At 42.3% G+C, this 13,375-nt stretch overlaps 1 protein-coding gene across 1 annotated transcript in view; it reads left to right on the top strand.

The window, feature by feature from the left end:
• Nucleotides 1-13,375, top strand: part of DEPDC5 (DEP domain containing 5, GATOR1 subcomplex subunit) — a 2,513,958-nt gene that overhangs the window by 1,430,165 nt on the left and 1,070,418 nt on the right. Inside the window, exon 28 of the mRNA XM_044068865.1 lies at nucleotides 8,796-8,916. Coding sequence (XP_043924800.1) covers nucleotides 8,796-8,916 — 121 coding nt within the window. The remainder of the gene's footprint in view (nucleotides 1-8,795; nucleotides 8,917-13,375) is intronic.

The following is a 13,375-nucleotide window of genomic DNA, read 5'->3' as shown; positions in this document are numbered from 1 at the left end:
TTGAAAAGTGTTGTTGAAGAAAGAGATGATAGTTCACTGGGAAGCCTGTTCCAAATTTTTCCCACAGAGTTGGAGAAAAGACAGTTACGTGATTTATTGTTGGCTTTATGGGTCGCCACTAGTAATTTATTAGCTGAGCATAAGGTTGTGAGATTTTTGTATGGGGTGATAAGGCTGCAGAGTATTGGGGTATTGCTGGGATGGTGCAAAATCTTTTGGGTGATAGTAAGTTGCTGAAGTAGAAGCTGATTTTGCAGTTCCAGCCATCCTAGCTGTTTAAGATTTTGACAATGGTGGGTTCTAAATGGGGAGCCAATGGCAAATCTGGCAATGTTACAATAGGAGGTTGCCAGTTTATTGAGGTTACTTTTGGATAGATTAGTATAAATGGGGGAGGCATATAGGAGGGTAGAGATAAGATGTGTGTAGGCGATGGTAGTTCTAGCTAAAGGAGTAAGGAAAGGTTTAATCCTGTACAGGGAACCTAGTTTTCTGTTAACCGATTTAATGGTTAAGTTAATGTGTGAATCGAAGTTCAGGTGGTGGTCAGTTGTTACATCTAAAAGTTTAGTGGTCGGTTCAGGTGCTATGAGAGTGCCATTATTGGATGTAACTGTGATATTGATAGGGGAGAACTTCTGTGTTGGAGTGAACAGTAGTAATTTAGTTTTTTTTAGGGTTTAGGAGGAAACAGCATTGAAGGAACCAGTTTTCTACTAAGTTAAATACTTTTTGGGTGATGGACTGGAGTTCAGCAGAAGAGGCAGCACTACAGATTAATGTGGAATCATCTGCATATTGTATGCAGGTGGTTTGAGGAAGGTTATCATTTAGATCATTAATGAAAGTAGAGAAAAGGAGAGGGCCCAAAATGGAGCCGTGAGGGGCACCAAGGGTAATAGGGAGGTGAGTGGATAAGTTATTGTCCCAGAGGGCTGCTTGTTGTCTGTTTTCTAGACAGGACTTGAACCATTTCATTGCTTGTGGGCCCAATGAAAGTGATTTAAGTATAGTTATAAGTAACTGATGGTTAACCATATCGAAGGCTTTAGAGAGGTCAATAAAGAGTGCAGAGGAAAGCAGGTTGTTATTCCGATTTTTATTAATGCAGTCAGAGAAGGATAAGAGTGCAGTGGTAGTACTATGGAATGGTCTAAAGCTGGAAGTTGAAGTCTTTGAATGCTAAGTACCCCGTTGGGGATCCTTTTTTCTTGCACTAACCGATGTCAGAAAAAGTTAATAATTGTCTCGCCTGTGGAAAGCAAATACCACACCGGGACTTCCACTCTTACTGCATCACTTGTCTAGGACCAGACCACGACGTCTCTCGTTGTCACTTCTGCGATTTAACGCCAAAGCTATCCATCGTTGGGCCCTTATTGTAGCTAGATATTTTTGTTTACAGTCTTTGAATTCCGATATGGCTTCATAAGCCATCCGACAGCAGTTCTTCTGAAAAAGCATAAAGATAAAGGCAGAGACAGACCGCACAGGACCAAACCTTCCGACTACGCTTCCATTAAGCTAGTCGTCAGTCCTCCAGAGATTAGTGAGATGCTTTCCCAGCCCCTGATGCCAACTTCAGTTAATTTGCAGGCCGCTACCGAGACCCTTTCAGAGTCCAGTACGCTGCAGAACTCTTCTTCTTCTAAGGATCCTGCGGTCATCTCCACCTTGTATGGGTCCGGAGCCACTGTGCAGGCACCGGCTTCTGAGAAAGTCCTTCGCAACACCGAATCCTGACATAAACCGATGCCTTCTTTCGCGAATACCTTTCTTTCGAAAACTGCCAAGTCCCTTAGGCCCAGGGGTCGAACTTGCCTCAGTCTCAAATGCTTAAAATGGCAGAAGACCTTATCATGCTGATTAAGGGAAGCCAAGCCACCCCCTCAAAAAGGAAAAGAGATTTGTTTCCAGTAGTTTTGTCTGAACAAGAGTCAGATGAATCCGATACATCTGAATATGAAGACATGCAGCCCCTCTCCACATATGAGGATTCTGATGCAGAAGAATCCATTCCTTCAGCCACTCCCCCAGAGGACTTTTCCTTTGGGGAAACCCTACATACCTTAAGGGAGTATTTCCAATGGGAGAGTCAAGACTACCCTCAGTCTAAAAATAGACTCGGGGAATTTCTGGATCTTCCCCAACACAGACCCTTAGCCATCCCCCCTGTCCTTGATGTGGAGGATGATGTTTCATTGAATCCAGCCTGACTCCAGATGCCTCCCTCCTGCTCCCAGAAAACCAGACAGGTACTACTGAGTCCCTGACTCACACAAATATTTGTTTAAAAATCCAACAGCTGACCCTGAGGTCATTTCTCAAGGGCCAAAAGGGATTAAAGCAACCTCTGCTAAGAATCCCACCCCTCAGACAGGGATTCCCAAGCGCTGGACAGCTGGGGTAAAAAAGTATACACCTCAGCTACTCTTGGTATCAGGGCACTGAATTGTCAGTTCCATATGTTTAAATATCAGCAGCATACCTTGGAATTCCTTAAACAAAAATGTCGTCCTTTCCTGCATGAGCAGAATCAAAAGAGTTACAAGACTTGATGCATTCTGCAAGTCAAGTAACTAAACACACTTTGCACTGCGGTTTTGACGCCCTAGAAGCTCCTTGCAGGGCAGCAGTCACTGGATCTGTCATTAGAAGACATGCATGGCTTAAGGAACAACCCCTGCCAGACCACGTCAAATCTAAATTGTTGGATGCAACCTTGCACAAATAACTTATTTGGCACTAATGCAGAAGAGGTCTCCTTGCAGGGCAGCAGTCACTGGATCTGTCATTAGAAGACATGCATGGCTTAAGGAACAACCCCTGCCAGACCACATCAAATCTAAATTGTTGGATGCAACCTTCCACAAATAACTTATTTGGCACTAATGCAGAAGAGGTCTTAAAAAGATGGAAGAAAAAGCAAAATCTATGCAGACAGTTAAAGATTTCTTACAGGTCCAACCCCCTAGGTTCAGCAGGCATTTTCCCTCCAAGCACTGGTCCTTTCCTGCTCCGAGTAAATAGGCTCAGCCAAGGCCCCATGGAAACAGACCCCTCCAGACAGCAGCCCCAGGGGGTTGCAGGGATCGAAGCCGTGGACTACCTCCACTTCAAAACCAGGAAGTTCTAAGCCATCCCCTTATGGTAAGAACTCACAATGACTCGCCTCCTTCTGACCTCACCTCTGCCCACCTTTACATACCCCATACCCCTAGGAGGAAAACTCTCCTTTCACTCAAGCACCTGGGCCATCATTACCAAGGACCAATGGGTTCTGAACATTGTGTCTCATGGGTGCAAATTCTCCTTCCACACCCTTCCAACTCCAAAAGGGATCCCAGATCTACCACCAAATCAGTGGGCAGAGGCTCAAAAGCAAATCCATTCCCTGCTGTCCTTGGAGGCAGTAGAGCACGTTCCTGCAGAGCAGATGGGCCAAGGCTTCTACTCCAGACTTTTTCTGGTACCCAGAAAAGATGGCACCTGGCACCCCATCCTCTATCTTTCCATTCTAAACACCTTCCTGGTGACCCTCCAGCAGAACACTTCACTAGGCACCCTGGACCTAAGAGGCCTCCCTCCACATTCCTATCAGGGAGTCCTGCAGAAAATATCTCCGCTTCAGAGCAGGATCTTAACACTTTCAGTTCTCTGCGCTTTCCTTTGTCTTACCTACTGCTCCCAGAGTTTTCACAAAATGCCTGACTCCGGCCATTGCCTTTTGCAGACAAAGAAATATTTAAATTTACCCCTACTTAGATGACTGCCTTATTCAGGCAGGCAGCCAGGGAAAGTTGCTGAAAGACTTGGCCTTTGTAACGAACCTACTAACCTCCCTAGGCTACACAGTCAATGAAAGGAAATCCAAACAGATACCCACCCAAAGGATAATCTTCCTGGGAGCAAGTCTAGACACAGTATCCCATTTGGAATACCTCACACCAGAGAAACATTTTCCTGTCCGCTTACTTCTCTCAACTGGCCACCAGGCCGCAGCTTTCTGCAATTCTGCAAGGAAAATCCTTCAAGCCCTGAGGTTCATGGCCTCTTGCATACTCCTCATTCCACATGCCAGACTGCATATGAGCAAACGTCAGTGGTACCTAAAGAGCCTTTGGTGGAAACCTCAGTGGTACCTAAAGAGCCTTTGGTGTCAACACTCTCAAGATCTGGAAACTTTTCTACTTATTATTCCTTGCCTGAGGAAGGAATTTCTTTGGTGGGTGACAGCCTGCTCCCACAACAAGGGACTGCCTTTCTCTCCACACCCCGCTGGCTAGACCCTCACCACAGACACATTAGACTATGGTTGGGGTGCACACCTGGATGGCAGGTGCATACATGGCCAATGGAGCTCACAGCAAATCCCCCTGCACATCAGTCAAAAAGAGATGATGGCTGTACAGCAGGCCTTGATAGCTTTCAAACCCCTTCTCTCTCCAGGAGTTCTCCTGATCAAAACAGACAACACCACTGTGATGTGGTACATCAACAAGCAGGGAGGGACTCACTCCTACCCTCTGTGCAGGCTGGCCATGACCCTTTGGCTCACAGCCTCTTCCATGCAACTGCACCTGTTAGCACAATACCTTCCATGCTCTCTCAGCTCCTTAGCAGACCAATTAAGCAGAAAGCTTTTGGACCCAACTGCCTCCATGGCATCTTCCTTAGATTCCAAACCTCCTAACCCAGAGGGAAGGGGAATTCATGCATCCCCAATTGCAGACACTCAGTTTGGCAGCTTGGCTTATTCCCTAACCCTAGACCAGTCTGCCATCCTCAGTAAACCGGTTCTGGAGGTTATCCGAGAGGCCGGATGCCCTAGCACCAGAAAGTCTTATGCAGATAAATGGAAAAGGTTCTGCACCTGGATCCAGGTGAGGGGGGCCAATACGGCACAGTCCTCCATCCCTCTCATCCTGGATTACTTAGCTGACCTACTACACAGCCGTCTCTCTTTCTCCTAAATAAAAATTCATGCCTCTACTATTTCTGCACATTTTCACACTGAGCAGCCTCTTTTCTCACACCCTCTGATTAAACAGTTCCTCAGAGGGGCTAGCAACTTGAGGCCCCCCAGAAGGGCACCAACACAAGCTTGGGACCTTAACTTTGTCTTAGAAAAACTCATCCTGCCTATTTTCGAACTGCCTGCTTCTGCAGAGCTAAAATTTCTCTCCTGGAAGAGTGCCTTCCTTCTGGCTATCACTTCAGCCAGAAGAGTCTCTGAACTGCAAGCACTCATGGCTGTGGAACCCTTCATCATCTTCCATGCAGACAGGGTATCCCTCAAGAACTAATTCATCCTTCATGCCCAAGGTAGTGTCCAGTATGGCTCTCAACCAATCCATTCATTTACCCACCTTCTTTCCTAACCCCCAAAACAAGGGGGAAAGGATTCTGCACTCTTTGGACGTACACAGACAGCTCAGATACTATCTGAACAGGACTAAACCCTTCAGAAAGCCAGATCAATTGCTGGGTAGTTTTACTACAGAGGCAGAAGGCAAAGCCATTTCCAAGCAAACCATTTCCAAATGGATACCACACTGCATCCATTTCTGCTACAAACAGCATGGCCAGCCTCCTTCAAGGGGGGCAGGAAACACTCCACCAGAGAAGCCTCCACCTCTGCAGCTTTCCTCAGAGGGGTCCCCACCAGGGACATCCTGGAGGCTCCCACCTGGACATCTGTTCACACTTTTACCAAGCATTACCACCTGCCTCTCTCCTCCAAATCCAGGGCATAGTTTGCCTCTGTAGTCTTGCAGGGCATCCTAGCCAACCCCTAGCTTCCTTGACTGCCTTCACCCTTTTCATCAGCTTTAGGAATCTACCCAAATGTGATGGCTGTAACAGTGAAACACGAAGAACATAGTACAGTTGTGTACACTTACCATAAATGTAGATGTTCGAGTGTCTTCACTGTTGCAGTCCTGGTTACCCTCCCTTCTTCCCCTATTTGCTTTTTGTTACCCTTCTTCCTTGTTGTCCTCCTTTTCTTTCAAGGGACATATTGGTATTTATTTACCACTGGTGGGGTTCTTCCACCAGTACCTGGCCTCCTACTTTGGGGGCTCCTTGACAGGGCAAGAAAAACTGATGTAACGGCGTCGGCTGCTTTGATTTATACCACTGACGACCTGATGTTAGTCTTCAAATGACAGCAACCGACACAGAAATACTAAGTCTCTGGTATTCGGGCTGGCCGAGGGCTACCCTGGCAGGGATAACCAAATGTGATGACTGCAATAGTGAAGACACTCTAACATCTACATTTATGGTAAGTGTGCACAATTGTACTTTACTGGACCCCACTATTACAACAGAGGTTGTTGTATTACTTCTTAGGACACAGGAGAGCATTTTACACGCTCTAGGTTAGTTTAAATAAGGTCCCAAAATCTCATTCAACAAATAGCTGCTGAAAATTGAAGAGCTGACGTGTTTTATACAGAAGTGAAATTTATTTCAAAACTTTTTTTGTCTTGTAATAAAGACTTCATCAGACTGATGTGCATTCTGGTGCTAACAAATGAATGCACTTGAAAAACAAATCACATGACCTACTGACCAATCAGATATTACATAATACTTAGAACAGTAAGACTACCTATTGCATACATAATGTTATTGAAATTGGTTATTATTGACACAACACCTATGTATTACATTGACTATTAAAAGTCCTCTTTTTAAAACACATTTGTAATTGACTTGTAAAAAAAAAAAAAAGCTGGTAAAGATGTGCAGCAGGTAAGGGTGATAAAGGATAATGAGGGAAACGTACTCACAAGCAAGGAGAGTGTGTTGAGAAGATGGAAAGAGTACTTTGAGGGGTTGATGAATGAAGAGAATGAGAGAGAGAGAAGGTTGGATGATGTGTGGATAGTGAATCATGAAGTGCAGTGGATTAGCAAGGAGGAAGTAAGGATAGCTATGAAGAGGATGAAGAACGGAAAGGCTGTTGGACCAGATGACATACCTGTGGAAGCATGGAGGTGTTTAGGTGAAATGGCAGTGGAGTTTTTAACTAGATTGTTTAATGAAATCTTGGAAAGTGAGAGGATGCCTGAGGAATGGAGAAAGTGTTTTGGTACCGATTTTTAAGAATAAGGGTGATGTGCAGAGCTGTAGTAACTACAGAGAGATTAAATTGATCAGTCACAGCATAAAGTTATGGGAAAGAGTAGTGGAAGCTAAGTTAAGAAGGGAGGTGATGATTAGTGATCAGCAGTATGGTTTCATGCCAGGAAAGAGCACTACAGATGCGATGTTTGCTCTGAGAGTGTTGATGGAGAAGTACAGAGAAGGTCAGAAGGAGATGCATTGTGTCTGTGGATTTAGAGAAATCATATGACAGGGTGCCTAGAGAGGATTTGTGGTATTGTATGAGGAAGTCTGGAGTGTCAGAGAAGTATGTAAGAGTGGTACAGGATATGTACGAGGGTAGTGTGACAGCGGTGACGTCTGTGGTGGGAGTGACGGATGCGATTAAGGTGGAGGTGGGATTACATCAAGGATCAGCTCTGATCCCTTTCTTATTTGCAGTGGTGATGGACAGGTTGACAGACGAGATCAGACAGGAGTCCCCGTGGACTATGATGTTTGCAGATGACATTGCCATCTGTAGTGAGAGTAGGGAACAGGTGGAGGAGACCTTGGTGAGCTGGAGATATGCTCTAGAGAGAAGAGGAATGAGGGTCAGCAGGACTAAGACAGAATGTATGTGTGTGAATGAGAGGGAGGATAGAGGAATGGTGAGGATGCAGGGAGTAGAGGTGGCGAAGGTGGATGAGTTTAAGTACTTGGGATCAACAGTTCAGAGTAATGGTGAGTGTGGAAGAGAGGTGAAGAAGAGAGTACAGGCAGGATGGAGTGGGTGGAGAAGAGTGTCAGGAGTGATTTGTGACAGACGAGTATCAGTAATAGTGAAAGGGAAGGTCTACAAGAGGGTAGTGAGACCAGCTATGTTATATGGGTTGGAGACAGTGGCAATGACAAAAAGGCAGGAGTCAGGGCTTGACGTGGCAAAGTTGAAAATGTTAAGATTTGCACTGCGTGTGACGAGGGTGGACAGGATTAGGAATAAGTATATTAGAGGGTCAGCCCAGGTTGGAAGGTTTGGAGACAAAGCTAGAGAGGCAAGATTATATTGGTTTGGACATGTGCTGAGGAGGGATGCAGAGTATATTGGGAAAAAGATGCTAAGGATGAAGCTACCAGGTAACAGGAAAAGAGGAAGGCCTAAGATAAGGTTTATGGATGTGGTGAGAGAGGACATGCAGGTGGTTGGTGTGACAGAGCAAGATGCAGAGGACAGGAAGAAATGGAAACAGGCGATCTGCTGTGGCGACCCCTAACGGGAGCAGCCGAAAGAAGAAGAAGAAGATTTGTAATTGACTTGTACATTTAAACTTGGTAATGCATTCATGTTTAGTTTAAATTGGCAGTTAAATTCTCTTAAGTCAAGATTATCATCTCAGGTCCCTCACCTTTTATGTTCAGGAATGTAATCCACCACATGAAAAATAAGTTTTTCTTTAAATCTTTGCAAAGCTGGCAATGCTTAGCTCGAGCATTTAAAACATTTTTCTGTTTGATGGCATGTGTAGGTTCATAAACACTGTTCCACAATTAAATAATGTTTTTCCTGTGTAAAAATGCCTCGTATTTTATATATTTTGCAGAACAGACAGCATAGTCAGAATTGTGTGTAAAATGACCTGGTGATCCATAAGACATGTCCAGTTTTCACTGCTTCTTTCACTTTTTTTCTTTGTCTTTAGGATTGGTGTCTCGGAACAAACCTGAAGAAGACGAGAACCAGTTCTGGTTGAGCATGGGTCGAACCTTTCATAAAGTAACATTAAAGGACAAGATAATCACAGTTACTCGCTATCTACCAAAGTAAGTATGTGTGTGTGTGTGTGTGTGTGTGTGTGTGTGTGTGTGTGTGTGTGTGTTAAATAAACATTTATGATAGCACTTCTTGTGTCATGGTCATACAAGTACAGAATTTTAACTGTCAGCGCAGGTCAGTGTTAGCGAAGTGTGCAGATATGTCTTTACAACATCTTCTCATGTTACTTAGTGTGTATTACTGCTGTTTGTAATTAAATCCCATTAATTATTTCTAACTTGAGTGGGGTCCATTCTCATCAAGGTATTATAAACCCAAAAGACTTGGAGAAATTAAACCAGGAATTTGAAGTAATGAGTGACTAGTACTCACCACACAGGGAAGAGCAACTGACATGAATATGATAGTTCTAAAGTGTAATGCACACACACACACACACACACACACACACACACACACACACACACACACACACACACACAAACCACTCCATGATTTCTGCTTCTTCGGTCCCTTCATAGAAGTGTCTTTATACCTATTAACACCACCATAACACAAACACTAATGTATACTGATATGCAGAGCGAAAACAGTCTTACTTTGTTTTTCTTTGCAGGATTTGCTCACTCCCTCCTGTGCCTGTGTCCCTTCAGCTCATTTGTTGTTCCTTCCATAAGGCAAGAGCCAGGCATCTCCATTTCATTTATTCCCTGTCTGGAGAGCCTTATTAGCCCATTTGTTCCCCTGAAAGGTGAGTCAGTCAGCAGGGTGCAGGCCAATATGCAGATCTTCCAGAGTTCTCTAAATTTCATCCCTGTAAGCAGGTTGCACACTCTCTGTTGCTGCTACTTTGTGAATGGTAAGCTCTGCCAACACAAATACCTTTGGTTAAGGGGCTGGCACACTGCAGATGCAGCACAGACCTTCTAGGCTGCTTCCACTGGTGACCGCCCACCTCCATGTAGCTGTCACCATTGCCACAAACCAAACCGTCTTCTCTCCCTCAGGATGGGAGAGCCAGCATTGTTTGGTCACTCCCATCCTTTGTGTTGTGGCCACTCCATTGGATATGCCACAGATAAACCACAGGCTGGTTGGGTCATAGTCGGGGCTGCATCTCTGTATGACACAGGGTGAAAACAACCTTGTTTTTTAAGTTAAATTACTAGATAATTTCACTTTAGCCATGTCAGCATATACTTACAACACTTGGGCGATCTCGTGCAAAAATGTGAACTCCATCATGACTGTCCCAGTGAAGACTTTAAATATTGGAAACGAATCTGAATTAACAAAATTAAAGAAAAGAATTTATAGGATCATGGGAAGTACAAGGCAGCTGAGTGTTATGAACATTTAGGCTCTGCTAATACCCACCCTTAGATCATACCTCCTTTTTCCAGGTGGGCTACGCTAGTCAAGCCATGGGGAATACTTTTTGCAAATTTCTTTCTTCACAGATTGCTTATTTTTTTTCTCACGTTTTCTCTTAATATTAAAAAAGAGCTCTAAGTAATGCACCAGTAACTAAATATGATTTCCTCTTATTGTTCATGCATCCGTATCATTACATTTTCAGCGATTAAGTTTCCCATCTGTCATCTGTCATTCTTGCCCTCTCTGAGAATCAACCTGCTTTTCATTCACTCATGCTGTCAGCCAAATCATGCCTTATTGCCATCTAGTTTGCCTCTTATCTGCTACACTGCTGTTACTTTTTAACCTTATTGTTTGGGTCCCTACACTTCCCGTCAATAAATTTCCCTTTGTTCCTTCCCATCCTAATTGAATGTGATTGCTTAGCAAACTTAATAGGTTCATAGGTAAATAATAAGCAGTCAGTGTGCAGACTATTAAACAACTAACCAATAACCAGACATTGACCAAAGGTGAGAATCAAACCATGTACCTTGTATCTGAGAGGTAAATACTCTAACCATGATGCCAACCTTTAGCTGATTGAGGCTCAGGGAAGCTAAAATAGTAACAGGTGGATAGAATATAGCAAACACATGATCGATTGTATGTCACTGGGCTGGCTGCTAAAATGCAAATATGGCATTTAATCAAGAGGGAATTTTGAAAGTTGCAGGTAGAATGGCCAAAAGGATGTGAGAGATGAGAAGAAAATATGAATGAAATAAGAAATGAAAGTTATTAAAGGATGCTTGTTTTATTTAGGAAATAAGAAATGAAAGTTATTAAAGGATGCTTGTTTTATTTAGGAAATAAGAAATGAAAGTTATTAAAGGATGTTGGTTTTATTTAGGAAATAAGAAATTAAAGTTATTAAAGGATGCTTGTTTTATTTAGGAAATAAGAAATGAAAGTTATTAAAGGATGCTTGTTTTATTTAGGAAATAAGAAATGAAAGTTATTAAAGGATGCTGGTTTTATTTAGGAAATAAGAAATGAAAGTTATTAAAGGATGCTTGTTTTATTTAGGAAATAAGAAATGAAAGTTATTAAAGGATGCTTGTTTTATTTAGGAAATAAGAAATGAAAGTTATTAAAGGATGCTGGTTTTATTTAGGAAATAAGAAATGAAAGTTATTAAAGGATGCTTGTTTTATTTAGGAAATAAGAAATGAAAGTTATTAAAGGATGCTTGTTTTATTTAGGAAATAAGAAATGAAAGTTATTAAAGGATGCTTGTTTTATTTAAATGCCCTGGAGGAGGGCCATTAAATGATGACTGTGAGGAGCTTAACAAGACAGTAAAATAGGGCATATGCTCGCCAGAAAGATAAGGAATGTTACACAATGTTTTATTTGTTACATCTCTACATAGTTGACAGTTTTCTAATGTTGCAAAAATAAAGTTTCGGGTGGGAGTTACAAGTATGTTAAAATAACCTTCATGTAAAAAATTGTGACAAAACCAGTTGGGATCAAGGTTGTCAGAAAAAAAAACTACAGGCAGATTATACTGAGCAAGCAAAATGTAGAAGAAAGAGGCATCTAAGATTAAACAAGAAGAAAGTGATGTTGAGGTTAGTCAGAAGGAATGTTAATGGCCTCACAGATGGGCAAAAAACTAGTAAAGTTCTAACTCACGTGAGACAAAGTAAAGCACAAATAGATTTACTTCATGAGATACATTTAATAAAGTCAGGGTATGATGAGTTAATGAAAAAAAGGCTTTAGAGAGGGTCGCTCTGACGCAATGGGGGGGGGCAGAAAATGGGGGGCTTCATTGGCAATAGAACAGGTAATGTGGGAGAGGATATGGGTGAATCAAGAAGTTATGTACATTACGCTAAAGAAATATGGCAGTCCTGGCTAAACATAATTTGTCTCAAAGGTGCATGAATATTTGATAAAGGCTATTAAAATGCATCCAAAAGTTATGTCAGACCCTACACCAGTATATGTGGAGGTGGGATCTCCAAAGGTGAATGAAGAGAGTAGGCAGTGGTGATTTTCTACACACTAGCTAAAGGAAAACAAAACCAGGAAATAGTGGACCAGCCAAACTACATTCTAAGTAAGTGAGAGGCAACAAGGAAATAAGAAAAACAGGAAGAACTCAAGACGACGCTTAGGATAAAAATACAAGAGTTGGAAAAGCATGTATGACTGGCTTCAGACAAGTTTACAAGATTAAAACTGAAACAAAAATTTAAGAACTACAGCAAAGAATAATTATCGTGAGGAAATTAAGAGAATTGGAAAGTAATTTTAATGATATGTTTTTACAAGAATCAGGTCTAGCTACCCAGTGGTATGACTCTTAGCTCTAGATGATTGTCACTATTCAAGTGACTTCCCGACCCCATATGCAAAAATGGGAAAAGGTTGTGGATGGATGGATGAATTGTGTGAAAACAAGTGGCTATTGGGCAGTTTTATTTTGGAAAAACTCCCAGATTACACAAGTTGTGACACAGAAGTGAGACAGCACAATGAAGAAAGAAGTTTTACAAAGCTAGGGGATGTTAATACAGGGAAACTGTGTAGAGATCCAGAAAAACAGAGATAATAATCATAGAGTTTTATAAAAATTTGTGTAAAGTCCAGACAGAGAGGATGGATTGGTTAATAAATACAGGAAAGTTTTTTGGAAGGATCTAGAGTTCAGTAAGACGCTTAGAAAGGATGGGAAGTAGTTAATATGCCCCATAGCATAAGAAGAAATAGAAGAGCAATTTAACATCCAAACAATGGGTAAATCACCAGGATGGGATGGAATTCTCGCAGAGCGTTGTAGATAATCCAGGTAAAAAGTTGGTCTAATTTGGCAAGGGATGCTTAAAAAAACTTTAAAGGAGAAAAAGATTCCAGAGTCTCGTAAAGCACCAGTATTATCAGTGATTGTGAAGGAAGCACCCAACTAACCTACATAGTTCTTATTGTCCTATCTCTGTATTAGAGCATGGCTACAAGGTATCCATGGTGATTTTGGGTTATAGCTTGGCCAACATTGTATTAAGAATTTTAGGCATAGATCATTGTACATGTGTTCAGGTGAGGCAGACTTCAGGTAAAACATTAAAAACACGTATG

Source organism: Protopterus annectens, chromosome 4.part0, assembly GCF_019279795.1.
Source record: "Protopterus annectens isolate FY-2018-M chromosome 4.part0, PAN1.0, whole genome shotgun sequence".
NCBI lineage: Eukaryota > Metazoa > Chordata > Ceratodontiformes > Protopteridae > Protopterus > Protopterus annectens.
This window is presented reverse-complemented; position numbering and strand designations above follow the sequence as displayed.